The following is a 27950-nucleotide window of genomic DNA, read 5'->3' on the forward strand; positions in this document are numbered from 1 at the left end:
CCGTGATCATGAACTTAATGCTGTAGAAACAAAGCTGAAACCTCTGCTCACCAATTCATTTGCACAAAAGCTTAGAAAATCACAGCGGTGACTGCTTCAAAAATATGCATATTAATTAACAATTTGGCTAGACACGGTTTTTGTATCTGTTCCCACCTGGTCCTATCAAAACTATTTTGTTCTTTCCCCGAATCAATGGCTGAAATAATGTTTGTGTTTCATACAATTATTGCAGCTTCCAGACCTCATGTACTGTGAATATTTTTTTCAATATCTGCCACAAAGAATACACAGTTTGGGCAGCCAGCAAACCTGAATACAAAGGGCATAAGTACACTGTAAATGCTGAAAAATCACAGATGCACTCTCATATGTACCATTATACGCCAAACACCGTGCAAACACTGCCTTTACTTTTTCCATGCTGCTGGTTGGTCTGTATTATGAATTATTATGAATTAGTCTGTATTATCCTGAAATATATGTTTATATTCATAACAGCAATGCAGTGTAATGTTTGGGGAACTGTGCCTGTAACCCAAAGGTTGCAGGTTTGATTCCCAGGTAGAACAATGCCGCTGTACTCTTCGACAGGTTACTTAATCTTAGCCTCGGTATATATTTAAATGGATACTATGTAAACAATATAAATTGTGTATGTTGCTCTGCATAAGAGTGTCTGTTAAATGTAAATGTCATGCACATGATATGCATAATTTAACAAATATATAAAGGTGTCCCGTAACCAAGTAAAGAATTATGCCCCTGAAGACTCCAAACTGGAAGACACAGTGTAGAACACATTTTATGCAGTTATTTTATGGTGTTTGGTTTCTTCCTTTAGCAGATTTCGCATTAAGTTTAAGATTAAACCAACCTGATGTGCTCATTTGGTTTTGTGCCGCGAGGCACCATGGAGAACCTGAAGATAAATGTGGCATTTTAAAAAGAGAAAGCTAATGTGTGCCAATGTTTCGGAGCCAGGGATTCAGTGTTAAGGTTCTGATGACATTTGAAACTGTGCAGTCAAACAACACAGTTCTCAAACATCACAGTATTAAATGGTAACACATAAGTAAAAAAATAAGATAAATATTTCAAGAATTAAACGGGGTTTAAAAAAAAGAAAACCCAATCAGTATATTATAATTAAACTATATTTGTTTAATTAATGGGCTTTAAAAAATAAAAATAACAATGGGTAACTCATCAGATTATTAAGCAAACATGAAAACATACTAATACAAAATTAAAAGCTGCATACTCCCTTAATACAATGAGAAAATGCAAACCTTTCCATATATTAAGTTTTATTTGAAAGTGAATATGTTCCTTTTTACATATGAACAATTCAGAAAAACGAAAAAACAAAAACCAAAAGTGCAAAACATGGAAACATGACACATATCTCACTTGATGGCAGACAAAACTGTAAAACTTCCAGTACTTTGATGGATTGACATCGTCTTAACTGCTGGAAGTTCAAGACAATTGGCAGGGAGGGAAGTGGTAATATAAAAAAAGAAAAGAAAAAAAAAGCATTCATTTAAAAGACATGATTCAATGTCTTGCGCCATACAATTCTGTATTTCAAAAGCTGTCGTTGCTGATCTTTATCTTGTCACTTTTCAGATATGCCCTCATCTGCACCTTTACCGAACTCTCGTTTGAAGCGTAATTGACGCGTTGCCCAGCCGAAAAGGGCATTGGCCATTGTTCCGCCCACACATCCGCCCACATTTTTCAGATCCAAGTCAATCCGCGCACACCTTCTCCACTGCCTTGATTAGAGTTTGATGCCTCATTTATGCATCCATGAACCATGGGGGGCGCAACTCCGTGACTCAACGCCTCCTCCCCTTCCCCGGGAGAGATTTAGCTGGACGTCACTGTTTTTGGGATGTCCCGAATGGCAAGTTTTGTTCTTTTCCCATGCTCACCTGGAAAGTGACAAGCTCTCGTGTCTCTCCACATTGCACCAAGAGCCCTGAGATCAGCGAAGGCCGTGTTTCCACAAATCTGACTTGGGCTTATGACCCATGACGTGGAGACATGTAAACGGTTCGACGGGTGGCTCCTATCCATGAAGTTCCTGGGGCCTTTTTTTAACTAAACTCACCTGGTGTGGCTCTCTTACTTTCAGGCCAGCCCGTCTCAACATATTGATGCATAGCTGGCCTATCCCGTCAAGCCACCATTGCTCAATATCCTTTCAACTGTTGGCACATGTAAATACCAGAGTCTACAGTGAGACATGAGGGGTATAAATGATAAATGCCAAAAAAATCAAGGCTATTTGATAACACTTGAAGCAATGTCAAGTCAAAATGACATTTAATATAAAGCACATTAAATAGGAAGTTGTGGTCAGTCTGACATGACATGGTAGAAAAGGACACAGCTGCCTCTAGACCAAACTGACAACAAAAAAAAAATGAGGTTTAAAGTCTCTGCCTCGGAGGGAAATCCCAAAAGTGCACACACAGACACATTTGGAACATGCATTCAAGTGAAGTCATATGCATATGAAAACAAAAGAATATTTAGCCACATTGAAGCTGAAGTGTAGCCTGTGGGCTAACGATGACTGACAGTCAGGATCCATGACTGGTCCTGTCATATGCTCCACCCTCTGAAAGATCTTTGAAGATTAGCTCCACCCTCTGTTAGACAGACAGTTGAAGATTAGTTCCACCCTCTGTTAGACTGACATCTGATGATTAGCTCCGCCCTCTGTTAGACAGACATCTGCAGATTAGCTCCTCCTTCTGTTAGACAGACAGCTGAAGGGAAAGTGAAAATCTCATGTAAGGTAAGAAATACTAAACAGATTCATGTAGGACAGCGCATTGCAGATTTGAATAGCGATGATGACGCAGACAGAGTTTGTCTGCCTTGTCCATTTTAATGGATCTCAAACTGTATTTTCAATACCCATGTTTGGGTGCACACACAAAAAAATGTATTACTTGGCATTGGAAGATATATACAAACATTAGCAGGTATATCAGGTTCTTTCTTTAAATTCCCTCGTAGTTTTTCTATTATAAATGTCAACTCAATCCCTTACAAGTCATAAACAGCTGCAATATATAGGTAAAAACACTCCTACACACACTCTCTCTCACACAAACACCCACACACGTAAAATGCATGAGGACAGGTAAATATCCCTCCCTTATTTTGAGTTTTACACAAAAGTCACACATCTCACAATGCTAATTGAGGCACAAGGGGCAAAGTTATGGCAAACTGTCCACTACACAATACCCCACCCATTTCCTCAAATGGACCCCCCACCCACCTTTAGGTCCCCCACCCAGAGAATGCCTTGCCCCTTCCCCACTGCTGCCTGGGTCAGACCACAGATGCCACAGAGGTGACAGAGGTCACCTTGTTGTCTTCTGCCCAGGGCTGCAGGTTCTGGAGGGCATATAGTGAGGAGTTGTGCAGACAGAGTGGATCCTGCTGCAGGGGCTGGTTCAGAGTCTTCTGGAAGGCCTCCTGCTGGAGCTGTAGCATCAGACGATTGGCCTGTTGTCTCTCTGCCTCCCGCTCCTCAGCCGTCTGCCTCCTGGTGGTGGGAGGGTAAAAACACAAGTGTTTATTTTTGTCTGCAAATCACATTCCCCTTAAGAGTATTTGGTTCTGTCTGTTCATCGGGCTGCCTTCTTCCAACTGTATATTTTCAGCCTGGTGCTGTTGTTGTAAGCTGACAGATGCATGGTGCATTTCCCAATCTCTGACATAACACAGAACCTCACTACCTCTGTTAAGTCACAACAGATGTGTTTATTGGAAATGACAGTAACTTGATTGAACCATGGATATAAATCTTTTCATGGTGGCAAGTGCTTCCACCAGAGCTGAACATAGCCCTTCACATTGACAGCATGTTGATCATGGCTAATCCATTTCTATTGTACAACCTGCCTTCCTCACAGCATTGATTTTCTAATTTGTCAGACACCTACAGTACCAGATAATGCAAAACCGGTTAACTCATTTGTTACTTCATTTGTTTGCTTTGTTTTTGGAAGAAATATTTAAATTTCTTAACCTATAGAATCTTTTGTATTAGAATCTCAAGTAGGTCTTTCTGTACATTGCACTTGAGTAATAAACGTAGTTAATAATTATTATATAATATAATCCAATATGTTTTTAAGACATTCAGTTCTTTACCAGGTTTTTGATACCCTAAAGTGTAAAAGCAAACATGTTATTTTGAAAAAGGTAAAGATCTAACTGAGAAGCAGTATTTATCTATTAAGAATGTATCTGTGCTGAATAGAAGCACTTACAGTAAAGTACTTATTCTTGGTTTATTCAGTGTGAAACCCAGTGAGACCTTTATTGTAATATACACAAATGACAGATTAGCATCCAGAAAGCTGTACAGCAGCCTGATTCTCTGAAATCTCTTTGCTCTTCTATTATAATTTCCCCCTATTTCATTTGACAAACTATATTAAGAACGCACACTTAAGCAGAGTTGTTTCATGATCCATTCCAACAGATAGCTGAAGAGACACCCAAATTGCATTAACTATACATAGTATAGTATAGTATACCATTCATAGTATAGTATACCACTTAATGTATGCTCTGCAGTACATTAAAAACCGTGGAAGACTTATACAGCTTGATTCCCTAGAGTTATGACTTGCTTATAGACAAGCATGGTGATTTGAACTCAAGTCCAAAGCTCCTGACACGACTTCTTCTTAATGATTGTTTGATAAAGCATGGTGATAAAGCAGTGAATATAGCTATTCAAGATGAGGATCCAGAGTTACATTTCCTGAAAAAAATCCACTTCAAGCCCAACCTTGCAAATTGCTCTAGGCATATGCAAAAAAAAAAAAAACAAGTCAATAAATGATTTATAGTATTCATTTAAAAGTGGTGACCAGTAATAATAAGCAGGTAATATAAACAAACAAATCAATAATTTAATTTTATTTATTATTGTTTTATTAATGCATTCATTTGGTTGGTGGGGGGACATGTGGATGGACTGTAATATGCCTAACCTGGACAGTAGACGTGGATAAATCCTACAAAAAAAACTCACTCATGCACGCCAAGCACCATCCATCAGCCACACGTTACCACTAAGCTCATTACACTAATCCGATTTCTCATCTGTTCATTTGATCATGTCCTTATTACACACGCGGCAGACACATACATATCCGTCATGCAGAGCCTCTGTGCTACTTCTGGGCAGAGGTAATAAATCACTGGAAAAGCTACAAACCTGAACCACGTATGTCCAGCCTGCTCATATTTCACCTTGTTTTTCTGCCGACCTAGCCACAGTTGTGTGTGTGTGTGTGTGTGTGTGTGTGTGTGTGTGCGTTTAGCCATTGAGCAGTTTCGAAATGTTCTAGAGTGATAATTAAGGAATACTCAAGTAAAATTCTAGGGGAATGGGATTATAGCCGTATGCATGTGGAGTGTCCAAAATGCATGATAGTAGTATTTCATAGATAGTCTTATACATGACAGTCAGCTCTACAACTCAATTACTCACTGTTCTCTTGTGGGAACCATTCTTTAGCCCTATGTCAGGTGTGTCCAATCTTATCCGAAAAGTGCCAGTGTGAGTGGAGGATTTTGTGTTTACCCGCAGTAAGGCACTTGATTTTACTTAACGTTATCTTGGTTGAAGACCATAATCGGTTAATTAAATCAGGTGTCATAGTACTGGGCTAAAACAAAAACCTGCACCCACACCGGCCCTTTCTGGATAAGATTGGACACCCCTGTCCTATGTAATTTGGGTCCTAATAACACGCCCCATCATATAGTCAAATCAATGCTAACAACCACCCACTTTCCCTCCTGAAACTTGTTTATAAAACCAGAGGTACAAAAGCATTATAATTCAAATTAGTACTCCTTTTAAAAGGACCACATAAATTTGAGTAAATTAGGGTAGTGTTTCTTTAGGGAACACTGTTTTCCATTATACAGACCGGTCAATATTCCTTTGGACAGCAGCGCACAGGCTGCCTTTTAAAAGGAGGAGTGTTTTTGCTTTGTCAAGTGAATTTGTTTCTTAAAAAGGTAGATAAAACAAGGAGCTGAGCTAAGCAAAAACTGTATATTTTTGTCATCGTCAGAGAGACTATGGGACAATTTCAGTGGAATAATCTAATCCGACTTTTCTGTTTTTGTTAGCAGTGGTTTGTGAGTAGTTGGTGCATCCGCAGTCTGCTGAGCCACCCCTTATTCTCCAAAGATGACAAATGTACACGAAAGATAGTCTTTGCACTTTTTCAGATAAGGCAGGGATTGGTCCCAGCGATCAATTGGAAGGGGTCAGAGCAGGGAGGGGGTGTGGTGAGTGGTGGTTGGTGGGGTGAGGTGCTGCCCAGGTTTTCAAGCACTTTTTGAAATCTCTTAGTGTGAGGGAAGTGACAATAATGGTTCAATAAGGCAGTAACTCAAAGCTTAATCACAGAAGTGTAAATGAACTAAAAGTCAAGGGGACCAGACCTGGTCAACATGTAATAATGCTTTGGGAAAATTATGTGAAATGATTTGTTCAGTATAATTAAACAAATTTGAGTGGCAGGTATTCAATCCGCCATGTTATGCCTTGGAGAGCCATACCCCATACTTATACAGCACTGACAGTTTCATACTTTTCAGGGGTTCAAAAAGACATTGGTGTATCCAGAAGGAAACCCAAATCTGAGCTGGCTAGTTACCTATATACATAACATTTCATCAAAACATTTTGTCTAGTAGGCTAGATAGCTTACTAAAACTTAATAATATTCTATGATATCATTCCCTGGCTGCATGGTTAGTACTTGTTATTTCCTACGCCTGGTATTTCATTAACAGTAGCTAGTTAGTTACAGTAGCTTTCTAGTGACATAAATGTAGAGTTACAGTTTGCAAGTTAACTATCTACTGGTAGCTGTTTCCTCTACCTACCAATAAATGATAGCCAGAAAGTGATATTGTTGTGTTTAGATTTTGAAATCTGTTAGTGGATTTACAATAGGAAGGATAGCTTCTTATTCCTACTAATAATAAATAAAGTAGCAGCGTCTTAAAAAGTTGCATGTTAATTTGAATTACCATTACATGGAATACAGTTCAAACCATGTCTGCCCTGTTTTATGCACACAGCTGACTCGCTCACACATTTTCCATGACTCACACGTTGAATGGCAATCTCACATTCACACATTTAGGTCCAACAATCTCATGCATTTCCATGAAAACTACAGTGCTGAGTTTTCTGCATTTCATGTGACAAATGTATAATTATCATAATTTTAAAAAATGCCTCAGTATAAACCACCAACAGATATTAGCACTGTTAGCTATGTGGAGATTTACCACAAGAATGGTGGCTTACTGTTCAACTGAAACCCACTTGAAAATAGCTGCCTTTACATATTATACAAATGCAAACATATGATAAACCTGAATTGGCAATTGTAATCTCCGCGTACAAACATCACCCTCTGTAACATTACCACAATCAGTACATTTAAAGTTTGATGATTTGGGCCACTGCACCATGTGACTGAACCAGCTATGCCAGCTGTGGTTTCCTGCATTTATTTTTCAAAATGTGTTTGTATGTTGGCCCTAACACTAGGACTAGTATTTAATCATATTGGCATTTCATCTCTCATTTGGTATCTTAAAATGTTTTGTCACCTCAACAGTCTATAATAAAATCATAAATTACTGATGCCATGATTCAGTTGCTGCCAGCCCATATGAGTAAGAGTTCTGCAGAGCACAGACCTCTTTCTCTGGTGAATTTACACACTGACTTCGGTTATATGGTTGAAACAATAGGCAGCATGACAACACGTGTCCTATCTGGATTGAAAGAAGATCTTAATTTCATATCACAGCAATCTGACAAGTTTCAGTTATCATCTAGCCATTGCAAGCAAATTGATTGAAAAGAACAACTTATTTTGTCAGTTTCAAATATCAAGAAAAGCATACTGTGTTCTGAGCAACAAGACCTTTGTCATTCTCATTAAATGTGTTGGGCAACAGAGCCCAGACCAATAATGTTGATAAAATGATAGCATCCAATTAGTATTCAAGTAATTCAAAGAATAGGGAAAATGAATCAATTATATATTTTTTTTAATTGATTAACAGCTTTAATACACTGCCCGTCAAAATTATTCATAGCCTTGATACAAATTTAACAAAAAAGGGAGGGGTACAATAAACAATACAACTTTCATGATTCAATTGAATTAAACAAAATAGAGTTATTTATTTATTATAAGTAAAATATGACCAATAATATTTTTTTTCTTTTTCAAAAAAGTCTGGAAACTGAGATATCTATTGCAAAACAATATGTTTGTGGTCAGTTAACCATTTCATTGTTGATTTTGAGGTATGCCTGAGATAATTGTCTTGCAGAAAGTCAATGCAGTTTGAACTTCCTGGCAGAGAGCATCAGGATTGTCTTGGTGCTTGCTGAAGTTCATTATTCCATTGACTTCAACAAGACCTCCAAGCTCAGTTGATGCATAAAGCCCATAACTTAAAAGATCCACTTCCATATTTTGCCATAGGCATGATATCCTTTTCAATAGAATTTCAATATCTTGCGCCACCAATCCAACTGCTGTTGAGCATGGCCAAATTTGGTCTCATTAGGCAATAAAACCCCAAAGGTTTTTTTTCTGGCAACCCTTCTAAAAAGCCTATTGGCATGGAGGTGGTATCAGATTGTAGATTTGCAGAATTTGTGGGGGCCCCCTTTCTTTTCCTCGCAAACGATTTGCCTCACTCTGTGTGGGAACTTGTTGCATGTGGGTCCTCTAACATGCACTAAGGTTCCATTGATTTTAAACTTCTAATTATTGACATAATAGCTGAAAGTGTCATTGTTAATTTATTTTATTTTATTTTTTAATTTTTTATTTATTTTGTAACTATCTCCTGACTTGTGAGGGTCAACAACCCATTGTTGTTTTTTCAAGTAGTTGCCTTTCCCTATGAGGATAGAAGACATATGTTTCTACCTTATTTTCATACCACAGTGAAACAGAAACTCATGGGAGGCCATAGTTCCTAAAATAGAGATTAACATAACATGCATGTTAATACAGAGCAGTTTTGTTGGATTTTATTTAAAATAATTATATGCGTGTGAAAAAAGTATTACACGCATCTTTTTTGAAAATTACTTCAATGGAATATTTTTCTTGGAGCAACTGTATTGTATAAAAGAATAAGATTGTTTCCAGTTTTTGAGCACACAATCTAATTCATTGCTGTTGTGTTTATTTTATTGCATCTTTATGAAGGGTGTGAATAATTTTGGAGAGCACTGTACTGACAGTATACAAAGACATGATATATTATATAGGTCAATTTAGGTTTAAGTTAAGTTCAGTTTTTTTTTTTAATTATGATTTTTTTCTGTTAAATCATCCACCACATGAAGGTGTATGTACCGTTAATTTGAAACAGGGCTGAAATTTTACTTAAACATGATCAGTTTTTGAGGTATAACTGTACTATAACTGAGAGACAATAAACCCATTGGGTGACTGTGCATATCCCTGCCAAAACCATTTAATAACCTATGTCCTGTAAATACAAAAAAAAAAACAAAAAAAAACACTTACTTAAATTATAGTATAGATTATTACTTGCATTTATGCCTAAATAAATTCCAGGAATAAATGCAAATGACAAATGGGAAAACCTACCTCCATTTCGTTCTCCTGTTCTGGAACCAGGTTTTGACCTGGGCATCGGTCATCTTCAGTGTCTTGGCCAGGGTGGCACGTTCGGCCGACGCCAGGTACTTTTGCCGATGGAAGCGCTTTTCCAGCTCGCAGATCTGCACTCGACTGAAGGAGGTACGGGGCTTTTTCCTCTTTGGGGGCGTCCGGTTCTGATAAGGGTGTCCGATCCGCCGGGTCACCGAGAATGGAGACAAGGCCGCTGCCGAGGGAAGAGGGCAAACGTGTCTGTCAGGGTGTCAGGTGACCAATCCTGACTTTCAGTCGGTCTGACGCGACTAGAACAGATGCTTTGTGTATCACGTGGATAAGTCAGATGTTCTGTCAACCTGTTGCAGCATGACAGAGACAGATGTTTTGTCAATGTATCATCACCGTTTCTTAACCAGATGTTCTGTCAGTGTGTCAGATGCCAGTGTTCCGCCAAATAATTAATGTTAAGTCAGGTCTTCTGATATTGTTTCACTCAATTAAAATAGATGTTTTGTCAGTGCATAAGATGACAAATCCTCTGTTATTATATCACATGACTGAGCCGGATGTTCTGTTCATGGGTGGGATAATTATGGTGCTGTTCTGTTCAAGGTCTTGGTGTGCCATCCCATGTTCCAATGCTATATCATAGTTTTTGTGTGTTCAAAAACATTCAATAAAAATAATGTTTAGTTTAGTAAAATGTATGGTTTAGTAATTTGCCATTGAAACACGCAACGTTATACAACAGAACTAATCACTTTGTAAGTAATCCCTACATACTATTTTTTTTCCTTTGTGACTGAAATTTGATTGAGTATTTGATTGATGTTGCCACTGTTTATCATATATACTATATATGTAAAACCAACGACGGCATTTTCTATAGGCATGAATATTTATTTTATTTGCACTTAATTTCAGGAGTATTTACTCTTTTCTCAGAATTATTCAATGTTACACATTCAAAGTGTAGTGTGCAGTGCAGTTACATGCCATGACTATTTGATTGATTTTTTAATTAATTGGGCTATATTGCTGGTAAACTACCTGAAGCTGTCTGTCATTAGATTTGTTTCTAACGGCCAGTGGATTAAGCGAATAGGAAGTGCACGTGTTCACGCTAACACACTGTGTTTTCGTCAGTGGAAGACTGCCAACATCTCTCCCAGCAAGAGCTGGGGACTCCGCAGAACCATAGGGGCCCTGCCCTCAAACTCACCTGGGCAAGCGCCCTTGAGAAATGGGTAGTCCAGGAGCGGACTAGCCTCTCGCAGCAGGGCGAGATCGGGGTAACAGTGTTTGGCTAGCGCTTCCACGGAGCTCCAGACGGGGGCCCCGCTGATCTCCCCCTCTGGAACAGGGCGGAGGGCGGCCAGGGAGGGGTGTCCCGCCCTGCCGCACGGGCCTCCCACTGGTCCGTCCACTGCCTGCTCCGCTACAGAACAACAGAGGGTGATATAGTCAGGGTCCCCGTCCCGTGGCAGCTGCCGCGGTGGGCTGTGGGGGCACAACAATACTCTGAGTGAGGAGTCACCACGTACATTCGCCTGACGTCAGCGTTGGGCAAAGCCTTCTGCTTTCATTCTAACTCCCCTATTATGTCTACTGTTTGTTATCTGCAATTCTGCCACTTCTATTCTAATATATTTCCATTGTTATTTTGTCATATTACTATTTTCAATTATTGTGTTTTATAAGTTGACGTGGATGCTCAGCCATTTCTCTTGTGAAGGATTAAACCGATGAATTATGCAGAATGTTTAAAATAAATACATTTTTACTGTAGTTTTGTATTATTCACATTTGTTATATCGATAAAACTGACGCGGTCAGATATTTTTGATTCTTAAAAATTAATCTTATCAATATACTTAATGGCAAGATATGATACTATCAAGTATGTTAAGAGGCTTTCATTTTTTTCATTTTAGTATGCAAAATCAAAGAATTGCAAGCTTTATGACACTCTGTAGACCTTGCACCATAACACTTTGTCAAGACAATTACTGCATTTGTGAGAGCACGTGTGAAAGTGAAATTTAGTTGTGTTGCCCAAAGTAAATTAAATTTTGTGTTTAAGACAATTCACCAAAAACCCAAATGGCGTTCTACCTTGTGGAACATGTCTTGTAAAAAGAAATGTTTGAATGATTTTCTTAACTGAGCAGAACAGACACTCAGGATGGATCCTTTAATTTTTTTCACAGGTAAGCGCCTGCCTTGTGTGTTCTTTGTGTAAGAAATAACTGTGGGGTAGCAGGTGGAGCACTGCTTTCCTCTATTGATATGCAAATACATTTGCATTTGCGCATTTGCAAACAATACACATGTACGTGCTTAGGGCTCGTCTTGACTCGCATTGTCTGGGAGCCTAGATTGTGCCTGTGGAAGTGACGAGCACGCCTCACTGTAATCCTGGCAGGTGATCGTATTGCAGGATAAACAATGTATTTTCGCTGTCAGATATAGCACCGGGAACCGCGGCGCATATGAAAACATCTGCGATGGCGTCCCACGGGAACGGGAGCGCTGTGTTGAGAGATTGATGATCCGCATTCAGCGAGAGCAATCAAAATTCATCCGCACTAAAGATGCTTTAGGGGTTGACGAGAAGTGAGCCGCTCCATTGGCACTTAGATGAACAGTACTTGAAGTGATCCCTGACATCGCGATATTAATCTCCCGTGGCCAGCGTGAAAATGGATGCGCTAAAATTAACCATTAATTAAAAAAAGGAGGAAAATATCAATAATCGCAAAAGCAAAGTGGCATTTTCAAAATCAACTGATGCACGTGTATTACAGCGTGCTGTGTTATAGAAAGGTTTTAGTTCATTGACATTTTGAGTGTTTAAGCAATAAAGCAAGGCTCTCTATTATATTGCCCCAGAGAAAGAGGGAAAAAAAATATTGTGGACAAGCTTCAAAAATCTACAGGAGGATTTGGCGTTGTTAGCCCAAGCATACAAGTGGAGAGGTCGCGATTTAATGTTTATAAATAGTTTTAGGCCAGTGGAAAAACTGCAACACAGTGGTAGTTTATTTTGGGCCTCTAGAATAGCTATGGCCTAAAATACAGTCAAGAAAAATCTCCATGCCGACATGCTCACATGCAACTGAAGTTGAATGCCATCATGCATAACTCAACAATGCAGTCAAATGCTACAAGAGAGAGGTCCTTCCTTTCGTAGTTTTTACACTAGTTTTTTTGATGATATTTTTAACTGTGAATGTATGTGGAAAGCACATTGAATTTATTGTGGCTATTTCATTTGAGTTCAATTTCATCTGGTAAAATGGCTAAAACAGCCTTTTGGCATTAAAATGATCTTCGAGAACATGACTTCTGAATTTCAATGAACTACGGAAATAATCAACAAAAAAGAAAAACTTAATCTATTTGTAATGTTACCCCATATAGTGAACAAAAGCAGCATTACAAATACACTGTATCAGATTTTTTCCACATGATAAATATGTTTTGCATCAGTGTTCCCTTCAAAAACTGAAATTATCCGAATAATTGCACAATGGTAGCAGTCGTCTGCATTACAATACAGTACTGTACAGTGACAAATTAATCATTACCAGATCTCATCACACAAAACCCTGATAGGTTGTTCAAATTAGCTTCTAACCCACATAACAAAATTAGAGTCTACTTCAGGTATTTTAAATTGCAGGCTAGTAAATAGTTTTTCACCATCCATGTTCTGTACGATTATAGCCATCAGAGAAAATTATTATCTGCGCATTTCCAAAAGGGATTACCAATCATGTCTCTTATTTGCCTTTGACGCCTGATGTAATAACTGTGTCTTGACAGACAAATCCGAAGTGGTATTAAAATTGATAATCCCATTGTCAACATAATTTTGTGGTGCTCCAGATTTCAGTTACCAAATGTCAACTTAATATTGCCTGTTTCCACGTGATTGGTTTTCAAACAGCTCTAGCGGCAAGATCAGTTTAAATGTGTTTTATCTTTAAGGATGATGGCTCCAGGCAATATGACCCTTGCATCTTCAAGATTTCCTTCAACCTGCCATCCTAGCACTTAAAAACAGCGAGATAAAAAGAACAGGACACCTGTCCTCTGCTATTGCTGCTCTGTGAACGATCTTTAACTAAGCTACCGAACCATATGTGCATTATCATTAAATGGGAACAATCATTGTTATATTGCGCTGATTAAAAAAGCAGTGCAATGGGGAAAATTGGTTGTTAATTACCATATTTTGTCTTTAATAATTTTTCGACACTCTTAAGCCAGAAAAAAATCACATATTTTAAACCAGCAAAAATGACATAAAATTGTTTTTTTTTTTTTTAAATTTATTTTATTTTTTTATATGTACTTTATAAATAAAAAGGGAGCTATTTTCACACAAAAAAAACACGAGGTCTGACGGCTCAAAACAGAGAAAGGGAGCCTGAGTTAACTCCACCCATGACATTGCTACACTTTTTTTCCTAAGGTGACCATCGCATCGGAGTGTATGAAACAGCTCAGTGGGGGTTACAGATATTCACTTGAAGGTGTATCTCTCATTAGCACGTCATTATCTGGAGCCCAAACGATCGTTAACACTGCAGAACCACGTTAAACAGGAAATAAAGCCCTTTTTTCAAATCACTCAGGGGCTCTGCCCAGAGATCATCTGCACTCGTAATAAAATTTACTATCAGCATATCACAGTAAATGCTGCCGTGGAGAAATAGCGGGCCGTAACGGAATCATTTCTACTTAATAACACTTTCTTGCGACAAGGTCTCTCTTTCCCATTGTGAAAATTACCTTTGTTGCAATCTAATAAATATATCTGTAAAAGATTCAAAGGGGGATATTGAAATATACCAGCAACATCTATTGCTATTTATTAAACTGCTGTGCGAAATGTGGTTTTATGCGGCTGTCATTAGGTTTTGCCTTTAGACTGGGAATTGAACCACCAAAGAGCTCTTCAGAAAAATAAACAGCCTCCACGACAAACAGTAAATCGTCTTTACTTTTCCTGAGCTAGCAACTGTTATTTTTCCCAGATGTCAGAGTCATCATACCCACCATCACATGCATCTTGCCTCCTATCAATTCATATTTATTTGTTGGGGAAGTCATTATTGTCTCTGTAAAATGAGAACCCCCACTGCACAATGAAATTCCTCAATCATCCCAAAAATTCTCTCTCTCTAAAGCAACTGCCATTGCCCGCTACTTCGTAGAGTAATATAACCGCCAAATACACAGAATGGGCCTCACGTGGCAATGTGTCTATGTGATCAGCTCAGTTGTTGTAAGAAAAAAAAAACCCAACATGACCTGATTCTCTCCTGTTTTTTTCGCTGAGTGTTCTGTCACTGGCAAATGGCTGTGGCCTGCTGGTGCTCACTCGTTCTTTCTCTTTCTCTCATTCTGAAAAGTCCATGGCAAGGCCTTTGGCTCCAATTAATGGCCGAGAGAGAGAGAGAGAGAAGAAATCTCCTGTGGGCCTGAGTCAACATCATCCCTGCCAGCACCAGCGGAAAACTGCATACGCTGCAAAGGCCTGCAACATTGTGTGCACGTTTTCTCAATGGAGTGGACAATTACCTCCATAGCTTTTACCTTTGATGCTAGAGCCAAAATGAGCCATATCCTGCACAGAAGGCCTAAATGCACAACTACAAAAAAATCACATTAAAACTGCAGGGATGTTAAATTGTTGAATCAGATATTATGATATGTATTGTTGCTTTAAGATTATTCAATCTCATCCATATTTTGTTAGCCAGTACTAGGCTACTCATTTTCATATCCAAATTGTAAGATCATCGGAAAAAATTTTCATACTGAACTTGCGCATTTCAAATTATTTAACAAAGCACTTGTGTAAAACTAATTTGGTAAACTTGACAGATAGGAATTACGCACCAGCAGGAAATGTCGTCCCTTGAAATACATTTTTTTTTAAATGTAAAAATAATTTTCTTAGGGTTTTTTTTTTCTTAGGCCTATTTTCACATAGGCCTACCGAAGACACTATACAACGAACCTACAGCTGATATATGCAAGTGAATGTAGCCCCTACGTTATTACTTTTAACGCGTTAATTTACAATTCAGAATCAGCCAGATAAAGGCCCCGTCTTCCAGGGACTACAAAACATGTACTAACAGTATTTGTTGACTTGAAGGACATGGCTGTTTAAGATCTCAGCTTCATAAACTGCCACGAAGTCGATTCACAATATAATACCAGAGGTGTTATATGTCTGCACATCTCGGATCAAATATGTTGAAATTCTTCCAAACATCAAATCTTTGCCTCGTGCCCGATCTGCCGGCTGTTATTTTTATGATGTGACAATTGCGGTGAGCTCCTGCGCACGCGATTTAATATCAATGGGGACGCACCTGACGAGACCTTCCGATGGCCCAGTAAAAATTATCTCAGTTGAACATGTTCCGTTCAGGAACTAGGCTACTCCAAGGCAATGGATAGCAAAATATCGTCTAGCCTACATATGCACGTGTAGCGAACACTGTGAATTGTAAACAGGACTAAATTGGCCTAACTATTTCGGTATAAAATGTAAAATAAATAAATAAATTCAACATAGGATGGTTTTTATTTGAACACTATCGTACCAATGCCTGGAGTATGTGAACTCGTGCTGTTTTGGCTATATATAGGATGAAGTGTGGTCGAAATTCTGTACAGCTTTTGTGCAACGCATGATGCACTAAGCTCTCAAAAATTAACTGAAGATGAACCCTGTTAAACGACTGGCCCTCGGTGACTATGAATAGGGTTGATAAGAATATTTACATCATAGCTTTTTCAGTTGACATATCAATCCCTATCCTGAATAATTAACGAGGAAAGCCCAGCATTGTGAATATTTAATGTGCAGGAATCCATACTGTCCCTCATTTTTATCCAGTTAAATATGTGCCACGTCAGAACAGTGGCTAACTCATATTGCTCAGACTAAAAAGAAGTAAATATTATTCTGAAGATGGAAACAAACACGTTTCAATTCCAAACAGACTGCACACTCATTATTTACCATTAACTAATAAATTGTTTAATATTTGTGCTGGTGAACTATTTCTTCGCGCTGGATCGGTCTCAGTTAGCCTACAAAGGTTGCATATTTTTTTTAAAAAACTTTCTTAAAGTTTGCATTTCACGTGGGCCCTTTGCTTCACAGCCAAGATGCAACAACTTTAGGCGATACGAATTTGCCTATGTCATTTTTACAATGTGCAAACTGTGAAAAGGTGTTTCAGGCTTGTGGATTGTTCCACTATTTGCTGTATTCTTCGTCACGGATGGCTTGCGCGCATTTATTATTTATTTATTTATATATTTATTTATTTATATTACTAACTTAACTGGGTATATTACTTGTATCAATTTAACTCTTAAATGTACTGCCTAAATGTAGTACTAGAAAAAAACAACTTCGGCTGAGAACAAAATTCAGTGAGAGCCGAACCTGCTCGTTTTTAAAAAAAAATCATTCTCCATTGTATTGGTGAGAACGAAACCAACAGGCCATACATTGTACGGTTTACTATTATACTTCCGTAGTTGTTGTTGTTGTTATTATTATTTATTATTTCATGGGCTTTTCGGCTATTGTACAGGACAGTGTAGAGAGACAGGAAGAACAGGGGAAGAGAGAGGGAGAGATTCTAACCGCAGACGTTGCGGCTTGTAATGAGAATGACACGCCATTATTATTATTATTATTATTATTATTATTATTATTATTTGTAGTAGTAGTAGAAGTAGTAATTGCAGAGAAGCCTTACAACAGAAATACGGTAGGAGCAGCAACAGTAGAGACGTAATGTTAGTGCTAGTAGTAGTATTGCCCTTTTAATTTTTTACACAACACACACACACACATAAATAATTCGAATGTCTTACAAATAAATAATATGAGAAAATACACAGTACACAGAATATACTGTATATACGTATACAAACACATATTTATTAAATAGCAGGAGGGAAATGATCAGAAATTGCTGCATACAGGATGGACATATTCTGAAGTGCAAATATTGCACACACCCAAGAAGAGGAAGGATCTTTTCCAATAACATGCCGGCTACATCCTGCTTCTGGTAGATGGCATTTCTACGCATCCCTATGATATATAATAGAGGCTATTTGGAAGTATGCATTTACCAATACCAATCAACCAGTAACGGCAATGTATGTTTAAATAATAATTACACTTATTTTAACTGAATTAATGGATGATATGACTCGCATTTATAAATGTTTATTTTTTATTTTTATGGAGATACACCCATGCCTCATGTTTATCATGTTGACTGAATTCTAAGATTTAATATCCTGTTATCAAAGAATGTATGAATAAAATATTATTTTTAAGAGGATATTTCTTAACGTAAAAACTATTTAGTTTCGGCAGGATTGTCCTAATTTTTGCACCCATGAAGATAGTTGCTGTGATATGTTTTCAACAGCACTAGATTTATTCAGCAATGAAATTCATTGTGTAGCATACATCTAGCTGTGTGACTAGTTATAGTTGTGGGTGTGCAGGCATTCTTTTAATGGAGATGTAGAAATATCACATTTTTGGGTGCTGTAGACCCCATTAGCCCTTTCCACACATTCATGTGCTCACAACCATCAAGGTGACAGTGAAACATCTCAGCTCTTGAGACAATTTTTTCACTCAATCAACGTCAGCACTGTTGTGTCACCGTTTCAAAAATGCTAGTCAGTCCAGGCTTTATATGCCACCGAATCATAAAGATTCCCATTGACCATCACTGCCATCACTGCCACCTCTGTGGAAAAGGGGAAATACCTGATAGGTTACACACGAGGTTGCCAGTTCAGCGTGAAGTATTTTTAGGTGATGGAAAGCGCAGATGGCGTCAGTGTCATGCACAGAAATTGGATGAGAGGTGGTGGCTGTTGTCTTTATGCTGACAGTTTATGTCCCTTGGCCCCGGATTACACCGTGGTCTCTGTGTACCTGCCAATAACACATTACCTTGTCTCCATGACACGTCTTTTTTTTTCTTTTTTTTTTTCTATAGACTGCAGGCCTCTACTTGACTCTTGAGCCCTGGCACCATGTGGGCTCAATAGCTGTAGATCTTGGGCAAGACTTCATGGTTTGCCCTGTGACTTACGGCCTATATACCTTCACTGTTTAGGGTTAGAAAGTACATTTTAAGCACAATTGTACTGTATCACTACAGTATACATGGCCAAGAAGGCCGCACAATAAAAGGTTATGTATATGCATGCATGCATCACCACCTAAGCAACATCTGGCAAATGTGAAGAAAACTAGAAAACTGGAAAGCCCACACAAAGCTTATTTAATTTTGCAATCACTGGGTTTATCAATCACTGCCATTTATCCTGTGATGTTTAAATGAGCAGGCATATACATTCGGACTTTGCTTCTGTTCCTATTTCTAATTGCTAATTGTTTCATTGTTTAAAGTTGCTTGTTTTATCTGTCAGATTGTTAGAATAAAACATGTATTATTATTATTATTATTATTATTATTATTATTATTAGTATTATTATTGGTGGTGGTGGTGGTGGTGGTAGTGTTGATGATGGTGGTGCCGATGCTAATTGTTATGTAAAAAACGTACAAGTTATACAGATTCTATTTGTAAATGCATAAGGCGTGTCCGAGCGAGGGTTCTGACAGTGCCAGGTGGTGAACATGGAGAGCTGACGCTATTGCTTGTGTGTCCTGAGGCGGGAAACGGTGCTAGCAATAACATGACAATCACATTCTAATTTGAAAGAAGATACACAGACGAGTTTAGACCCCAAAAGCCAAAGCTTTTGCAAATGACAAATAACAGAAGACAACAGTAACAACAATATCGCATCCACATGGGCTACGTGGGATGAAAATGAAAGCTTGATCACAGCAATTAATTTGTATTAATTCGTTTAGTTACTTAAGTATGTTCAAATCACATCCGAAGCAGGTGCCTGACTCTCCCTCTCATGGGCACCACCACCGAAGTCATTTCCTTTAATTACTACAGATGACGAAGTTTACCTTAGGCGCACTAGCAAACACGAGAGGAAGGATACCTGGCACTTATTATTATTGCCGAAAACGGATTTCATTGTTAACAATACTAGACTACTCTGTAGAATCGAGGACTACAGTGCAACGAAGACGCGGCCTCTTTTTAGGTTTACCATGTGAGTGAAAACATTAGAACGGTCTTGGTATTTTTTGAAAGTATAATGGCTACAATTTCCAGAAAACCACGTTATGACTCTAAAATAGCCTTTGGAAAAAAATTAGCCTATATGAGATAGCCTACCCGAGTGCCCGGTATACTTTAATAGCGATTGTTTGGCGCGCAATGATGCGTTTGTTCTCTGGGTGATTCCACAAGCACCATTCAATGCTGCCATATTGAATGAGCGCATATAGCCTACATTTAATAAAAAAGGCTCTCTGTGGTGATTGAAGTAGCCTAATCATTATCTGACACGGGCGATTAACTTAAAACGAACTAATAGCAGCAGCAGCAGTAGCAGTAATAGGCTTAGTAGTAGTTGCATTAGTAGTAGCAGAGGCTAGTAGTAGTAACAGTAGCAGCAGTAGTAGCTAGCTAGCTAGTAGCAGCAGCAGCAGTAGCAGCAGCAGTAGTAGTGGTAGTAGTTGCAGTGCTATCAGAGAAGCCTTACAACAGAAATACGGTAGGAGCAGCAACAATAGAGACGTAGTGTTAGTGCTAGTAGCAGAAGGATAATAATAATAATAATAATAATAATAATAACAACAACAACAATAATAATAAATATTCGGCTAGGTAATATGCATATCATAATATAGGCCTACATATAACATAATATCATCACATACTTATTCTCAGATTTAACTTGCATCACCACTCTACAGGGACAGAAAACGCATGTTAGATACCAACTGGACCTTTTTAAAGCTTGATCCGTGAACTTACATTAGTGTAATACAGTTGTGGATAACTTGCTCTTTGACTGTGTAAATGTCAATACATGGGTAGATCAGTAACATATTCAACAATAGCATTACAGTTGCATTGTGCTGTGGACTATATAATTCTTCAAAATTCTGTATAGCCAAACAGCAAAATGTTCAGTGTTAAATTAACTCGTACCCGGCAAATCGATTTTGTCCCCTGTAGGGGACAGTTATGAAATAAAGCACCATATATTCTATGCTGAAACTTACTGAACATTCAATAAAAATAAACCTAATAACCATAAAAAACATTTGCCATCCAAACTTGTATTATTTCAAAAAGATAAAATAGGCTACTTAAATTTTTTTCTGCCGGGTGCACAGCATGATATAAACTCGGTTAGAGTTTGATTAACTTCTTTCTTTTTTTTTTTTTTTTTTTTTTTTTTTTGCATGCTGTATCTTTTACACATAATGAAAATCAAAATCACATATCGAGTCAGCCAACACGGTTAGCAAATAGTTCAAAACAAATCTCCTTCTTTTGGACAGGCAACCATAAACAAGCTCATACATATTCCACTAGCCTCTCAAAAGGCCTATGTGGGACATTTTAATAAGCACGTCAAATAAAATGAATCATGAAGTGAATAATAATTAAAGAATACATAGTCTCAAAATAAAATAACCTGCGCGTGTAATGAAAAATAATAATAAGTTACCCTTTCTAAAACTGTAGTTATATGTTAAATGTTAAATTTTAATTATATATCATGATAAATGTATCAGTTACTGTAGGCTAATATAATAAATTCAAGCTTAGCATTCTATTTAGAATGAAAACCAAGATATGAGAATTTGCACGCCTGACATTGAAAGATATATTTATTCTTTGAAAAAGGTCTATACATTCTAATACCCAATGCGGGACTGTATCCAATATGTCTTTTCACGCTTACAATAAAATTACAGTAATTTATTCAAGCTATTTGCACGTTTCACATTGCGATAGGCATTGATAGTGTCACTATGGTTTGGAAGTGGCCTAAAAAAAGCGTCTGCTATGATGATGATGATGATAATAATAATAATAATAATAATAATAATAATAATAATAATAATAATAATAATAATAATAATAATACATTGAATGTTGTACATTTTACAATAATACGTTATTTTCGTAAGTTCATAACACGTGTTTATTAATACTGGAATTAAGTGTTTTATCAGCATATAGGCTATACCTTTACTGAGAGGTCCAAAAGAAGAACATTTCTGCACACTACTAAAACAGACCTATTTTATTAGGCCTATTTATTTTTGGAATTTGCGATAATGTATAACAGCGGAATTGGAGAAATATACTCTTTTTATTGCTCTTGATATTTCCAGATGTGTGCAGTCGGTACACACTGTCCCTAGAAAATGACAGTTAACGGAAAATGTGCACATTTTCTGTGCATTTAATATGTTTAGGCGTACTGATCTACGATATTGGCATGAGTTCTATATTTGCACTAAATTGGTATTAATTCAGCTACGTAGGAATACTTCATTAGAAAACCATTTTACAGCCGTACGGATTTAGCTAGGCAATAGACTTATTACTGAACACGGGACAGATACTTTTTTTAAATCCAACTGGCGAAAAGTAGCCTACTGAAGTCAAAAGCACCTTACCTGTCAGTCTGTCTTTTGCAAATCGCCTACTGCTTTCCATCCAGGGAAAAGTAAAGTTCCCCATGGTTGACACTGTTGGCACGGTGGGCATGCCAGCCGAGATGCCCGCTGGATGAGTGGAAGGAGCTGGGTGAGGGGTTGGAGGCATCGGTCTGTGGGCAGGAACCCGAATAACCCCACCAGCATTACCAGAGTTTACATTTACGTTCATATTCATGCTCACATTCATGTTCATGTTGACATTGTAAGAACCCGCGAGTCCGGCAGCCATAGAGCAAGCGGGGTTGTACACACTATTGTAGCCATTAGAATAGACGTTGGAGGCCAGCTGGTAATCCGCGTCGCTGGTCCGGTTCGGCAGCATGCAGCTGGTGGCCTGGTCCGTGCTATTCAAAATCTGATCAATCCCAAAGCTAATAGGCTCGTGTTGTTGATGAGTCTGGTTGACTTCTTCGACCCCAGTGTGCTCCATTGTTGTGTTCATGTTCGCGTGCTAAATTACCTCATTAATGTTTTCAAACTGACTTGATTTCTCGATGCACAATAAAAACCAGAAAGCATTTTACATCAGCTTCATAAGGGTTGGAAATGTAAGGCTATATATTTCGCGTAAAACGTGAGCGACCAAGTTCTCTTGAGATGCCATAAAATGTGCAAATAATAATAATAATTACGCAATTCACAGAAAATAATCCGTCTTGATGAATTCAAGAGTTGTGGACAATGAGGACAAACATCCATTATCTGCATGCATTTTAGTAGATTCTATTATTTCGACTTATTGAAGAATATTTTAGATGACAGCATGAAAGAAAAATCGTAGTTACAAATGTACAACAGTAGCCTAACCGACGGTACACGTTCGAACACGGCGTTCTTCTGGCAAATCCGAAAAAGAATGTTTCCAAGTTTCCAACTTGACGTGTAAATGTCTGTTGATTTTTTTAATTTATTTTGCGATAATTACAAGAACTCCAGCCAAAGTCTTTTCCGCGTAACTATATGAAATCATGCTAAAATACTAAATAATCTATAATAATTTGAACCATTAATATTAATAGAGAAAGCAGAGACTGCTCAGTGTTAGTGCTTTCCGATGAGATTTTGAGCAGGTGAGGCGCTCCTTCTGCTAAAACCCTGAAATTCACGTTTCGATTGGCTATTAGATTTCCGGGAAGGGGTGGGAGTTGCGAAAACCTTCTCAGTGTCCTTAAAGAAACATACTCATTTTCGTATTTCTGCAGCTTTAAATTATCAAAACATACGAATATCCAGCGTAAATTGCTGTCAAACTGTCGGAATTGACAGAGAAGAAAATAGAGGACCAAGTCAAGCTGTTCTCCATACTCTTTGAGTAGGCTACTATATGGATGAAAGGAAGGAAGAATGTATGATTTCTGCAGCTGTGGTTCGCGTTTCACTTTCTCTTTGTTTTTATGTTTTATGAAATGGAATGTGGTATATACATAGGCCTGCATATTTACATATATGTTTATACTAGCTAATATAAATTCCACGAGTGAAAATCAGCCGTACATTTTGCGCTTAAATTATAAACGTAATGCGTTGGGGCTTTACGACAGTGCGAATTATATGGATTATAACATTAAGACAACACATATTTTAGACTATGTCAATGCATATTTTAACCTATTCATTTAAACGCTTGTTCTTTCACGTTTAGATTCCGCTTTTAATGATAACTTCCAGGCTAATATTTACATATCGGAATAAATATTTAGCAAATATTAGGCTTCAACAGCGAATGTTTCTACTAAACTAATACTACTTCCAATAATAATAATAATAATAATAATAATAATAATAATAATAATAATAATTTGATTGATCTTCATTTTGTTTGTTCTCGGTTATTATGGAATAACCTACATATTCCAAGTAGTTTTTAAAGTAGTAGATTTTTATCATGAGCTCACATGATCACAAATGTGTGCCTGTAAATAATCCATTGATTTCGATATTACAGCTGAATTACATGTTGAGTATGCATAGGCCTACTTAGAAATCCACCTGTAGCACCAAAGAAAAATGAAGCGAAATTGGATTGTTTTCCAAAGCGTCCCTAATTGTGTGCAATGTCACATAGCAATCAACGTTCTTTATTTAGGCTATTTATATCGTAGGTTGTATGGATTTGACTAATGAAATCAATTGAGCCCTCAATGGTTTATATGACCTCAATAACCCATAATAAATTTTTAAAAATCATATTGCAGTTTGGCTTAAACCTTCAACAACAAGACTGGGACTGAAAGGGAGAGAACTTGGACAGCTTCGGTGAATGGCTAACAGCGGCGCTGATTGGCGCAAATAATTTAACCTTTCTCCGCCTGGAGCGAGACGAAGGATGGCTCGGTTTCAATTCAATAAAAATGAAAAATGGCTTATAATAAAACTGCAACACGGGGAAAACGAATTTAATATATCATCGTTTTATTACACACTTATTTCAGCTTTCGCACGAATGAAAATATTTCTCAGGCGTTCAAGGTGGCTAGGGGGAAGAATAAAAATCAATTGTGGGTATTCGAATCTATATTAATAATGAACGTTGATACACATTTCAGTCGGGTTGGGGATGAGATGAGGGTATTGTGTTTCCAAAATAAGTGTCGGGTCTTAAATGTGATCGAATATAAGGAACATTAACGTTGCGCTGAGAAAAATAATGCGGTCTGTTTAACTGAAGTTGTTTATTTAATTTTAAAAAAATGCATGCTCCTGTTTGACATTGTATTACAATTAATACCTCTCATCGTTATGAGAAACAAATATAGCATCAGATATATGGAAATGGTCGGAAATTATTGGCATTATTATTGGTTTTGAAGTAGGCTATTAAACGGTGACCGTTGAAAAGTGTTCGGTCGAGCCTTTTCTGCATGACATAAGGCTCGATCTGTAAAATACAATAACTTGTAATATTTCCTCAGTTTAAATGCATTTTTCTGCTCTCTGTGGAGGCCAGAATGCTGTGAGAACAGAATGGAGAAGCTATAAGTTCGAACACGTGTGCGCAGGAACAGGTTGTGGTCTTGAGAAATAAGAATGAATTCAATGATCAGGGCAACATAAAATAAGGATGCATCAAACATCATGAAAAGAAGCACTGTTTTGCTTTTTTATTGATTTATTCTCCGTTAATGGGAAAACTCTAGTTACCACTATTGTATTTAGCTTAACTTAAATAATATTTTCTCTTATTTCGCACTTTTCATTTTGTTATCTTCCCCGTGTCTTTTTTACATAATGCAATAATCATCTTTCTGATAAATGATGTGTCCAATATATGATGAGGAATCTGAGGATCTGATACGGCCGTCCTTAATTGTATTTTTCTCGGACTCCGATATTGGCCTCTATTAAATTACATTTCAAAAGAGCGAAACGATCCTTCACGTGTTTTCTGACATTTCAGCGTCTAACGAGTTATTTTAGTCAACAGCGAATGCTAAACACTAATCCGATTCAACCAAGAGGCAAAACGTTATATACTAATTAGTTTATATTTTAATTATTTCGAGCACTAAGAAAGAGTATTGTAATTGCACCTGGCAGCTCGCACCTACCTAACCCGTGTTTCATTTAATTACATGCGTTTAACCGTCCCTGTTAAAATTAAACTAATTAATATAAAGTCAAAGCATAGTTATAAAATATTGTAATGCAGCATCTCCAACAATGGTTGGCTCAGGGGAATGAAGTTAGTTTATTAGCAACCATCATTTTAATAAATTGGAATAATGCAGGACTTAGAAGGTAGGCCTGCCTCACTAGTCTATAGCTAGCTGTATCATATACATTATCACAACTGCAAACAACCATAACATAAAGGGGTGCACAGGGTAGTTGATCCAATGACAGCCCTAAAGTTTCCAAAACCATATGCCACTCGACTATAAAAAATGTGTTCCCTTCATAAAACTGTTGCTACTCACAATGTATTTCATCCTCACGCTGTAGGGTGATATTTACATCAAATTCATACGCTTCAAATACATGTTGCCGGTATTTATGTTCAGCTCTGACAAGAGCTACGCGCCAATGAAGATTTACGCGAGTTTCATTTATTTCCCTTTACCATAAATTTGAACAGCATTTTGCAAGCTGTTACCGTCCTCAATCGCTCTTGTTAATTCGTAATATGAAAGCCTTCAGCTGGTTGCCCGGAGGCGCTGTCTAGGTTGGGTTCCAGCGTTTATCGAAGCCCGTGATGAATCGGTACCTTCCGGCGGTGCTGCTCTTCTGGGTAATAAAGTACGGCCAAAGCAGAGACAATAGGAATTTGTCACAGTTTTTTTTCCTCAGGTTATTTGCGACCTGCCGCCCTCGTGCACGTTCAGTGTTGGGGGATTAGGACGCAACCAGCTTATGTTTGCACAAAAAGAGCAATGAAGTTGCATAGAAAGGACAGTCAGTGATCATCAAAGCTAAGCAGATTTCATCACTGCTTTGGAATACTGGAATTTGAAAATACTGTTGCGATGCTGTTGTTCGAAATATAATAAAGGCTACATTATTAAACCACCGGCAATGAAAATTCAGAAAAGGACAAATTGTCACCACAAAATTTATTTTTCGTATTTAAATAGCCTATATTATAGTTTAAATGCGAAGACCATGTCTAATATTGTGGGCGTTCAAAATAATTCGCGAATACTTAAGTAATGACATATAGTTACACAGATTAAATTGGTTCATTCTATTTGAAAAAGCAAAACCAAATTATATAACATACTTTCGGGTCACCCTCAGCCCAGTAAAATGTTTTTTGAGACAGGCGTTGTTTGCCCCCCAATTACATTCCCAATGATAACGACACTACTACTATTCCTACTAATAACAATGGTGGGGAAAAAAGATGGTAAGAGTGGAATGGGGTAGTTTACAATTCCGCATACGCGAATGATATCAGACAGAGATTTTAGTCAGCATCAAATGTAGTTACATGTTGAGACTCTGTATATTGACAAAACCAAAAACAATATAGAAAATGGAGGGACAAGGTATACACTAACAGACAGACAGACAGGCAGACATACAGACAGACAGACAGACAAATATGGATAGGTAGATAGATAGATAGATAAATAGATAGATAGTTAGATAGATAGATAGATAGATAGATAGATAGATAGATAGATAGATAGATAGATAGATAGATAGATAGATAGATAGATAGATAGATAGATAGATAGATAGATAGATAGATAGATAGATAGATAGATAGATAGATATGTGTATACCAAATACAAGTTGCGAGAGGGAATTAAGGTTGACATGTTCCCTCCTTGCACTACTTATTCTTCCAGTGTCCAATCTTTTAATCCCAAATGAGGACTCACGGCTCCCAGGTCTGCTGCTCAGCGTTTTCCGAGTACTTCGTTCAGTTTAAGCCGTCTGATAGAAGCAGGAGGCGCCAGGTTATCCCTGGGGAGCGGAGAAGTCAAGGACTGCTGCTCGAAATGCAGAATAATGTAATTCTATCTGGGCTGAATTCAACCTAATTACTGCAGAAAGAACAACATGCAGAACTGCT

At 37.7% G+C, this 27950-nt stretch overlaps 1 protein-coding gene across 3 annotated transcripts; it reads right to left on the minus strand.

Annotated features, from left to right (window-relative positions):
• Positions 1-1414: 1414 nt before the first annotated feature.
• On the minus strand, positions 1415-23477 carry tlx2 (T cell leukemia homeobox 2). 3 transcript variants are annotated; one of them, XM_035425348.1, is made up of 5 exons: positions 22391-23477; positions 10960-11175; positions 9729-9966; positions 3394-3574; positions 1415-2783 (listed from the first exon to the last, which is right to left on the minus strand). In XM_035425348.1, exons 1-5 carry the CDS (start codon positions 22872-22874, stop codon positions 2772-2774), a joined length of 1131 nt encoding a protein of 376 aa, XP_035281239.1. In that variant the 5' UTR covers positions 22875-23477; the 3' UTR covers positions 1415-2771. The 3 variants fall into 3 exon arrangements, with proteins under 3 accessions (XP_035281239.1, XP_035281238.1, XP_035281240.1); XM_035425347.1 differs by lacking the exon at positions 1415-2783 and having other exon boundaries at positions 3358-3574; XM_035425349.1 differs by lacking the exons at positions 1415-2783; positions 10960-11175 and having other exon boundaries at positions 3358-3574.
• Between the last annotated feature and the right edge of the window lie 4473 nt (positions 23478-27950).

The sequence above is a fragment of the Anguilla anguilla genome, chromosome 7 (assembly GCF_013347855.1).
Source record: "Anguilla anguilla isolate fAngAng1 chromosome 7, fAngAng1.pri, whole genome shotgun sequence".
Classification (NCBI taxonomy): domain Eukaryota; kingdom Metazoa; phylum Chordata; class Actinopteri; order Anguilliformes; family Anguillidae; genus Anguilla; species Anguilla anguilla.

What these genes read in the sequence shown, in the direction of transcription:
- tlx2 (XM_035425347.1), bottom strand. Translation starts at nt 22,874, where the DNA reads ATGAACACAACAATGGAGCACACTGGGGTCGAAGAAGTCAACCAGACT. An exon ending in TCTCAAGGGCGCTTGCCCAG is followed by an intron (nt 9,967 to 10,959) that starts GTGAGTTTGAGG and finishes TTCCCTCGGCAG; the next exon opens with CGGCCTTGTCTCCATTCTCG. An exon ending in AACAGGAGAACGAAATGGAG is followed by an intron (nt 3,575 to 9,728) that starts GTAGGTTTTCCC and finishes TCCCACCACCAG; the next exon opens with GAGGCAGACGGCTGAGGAGC.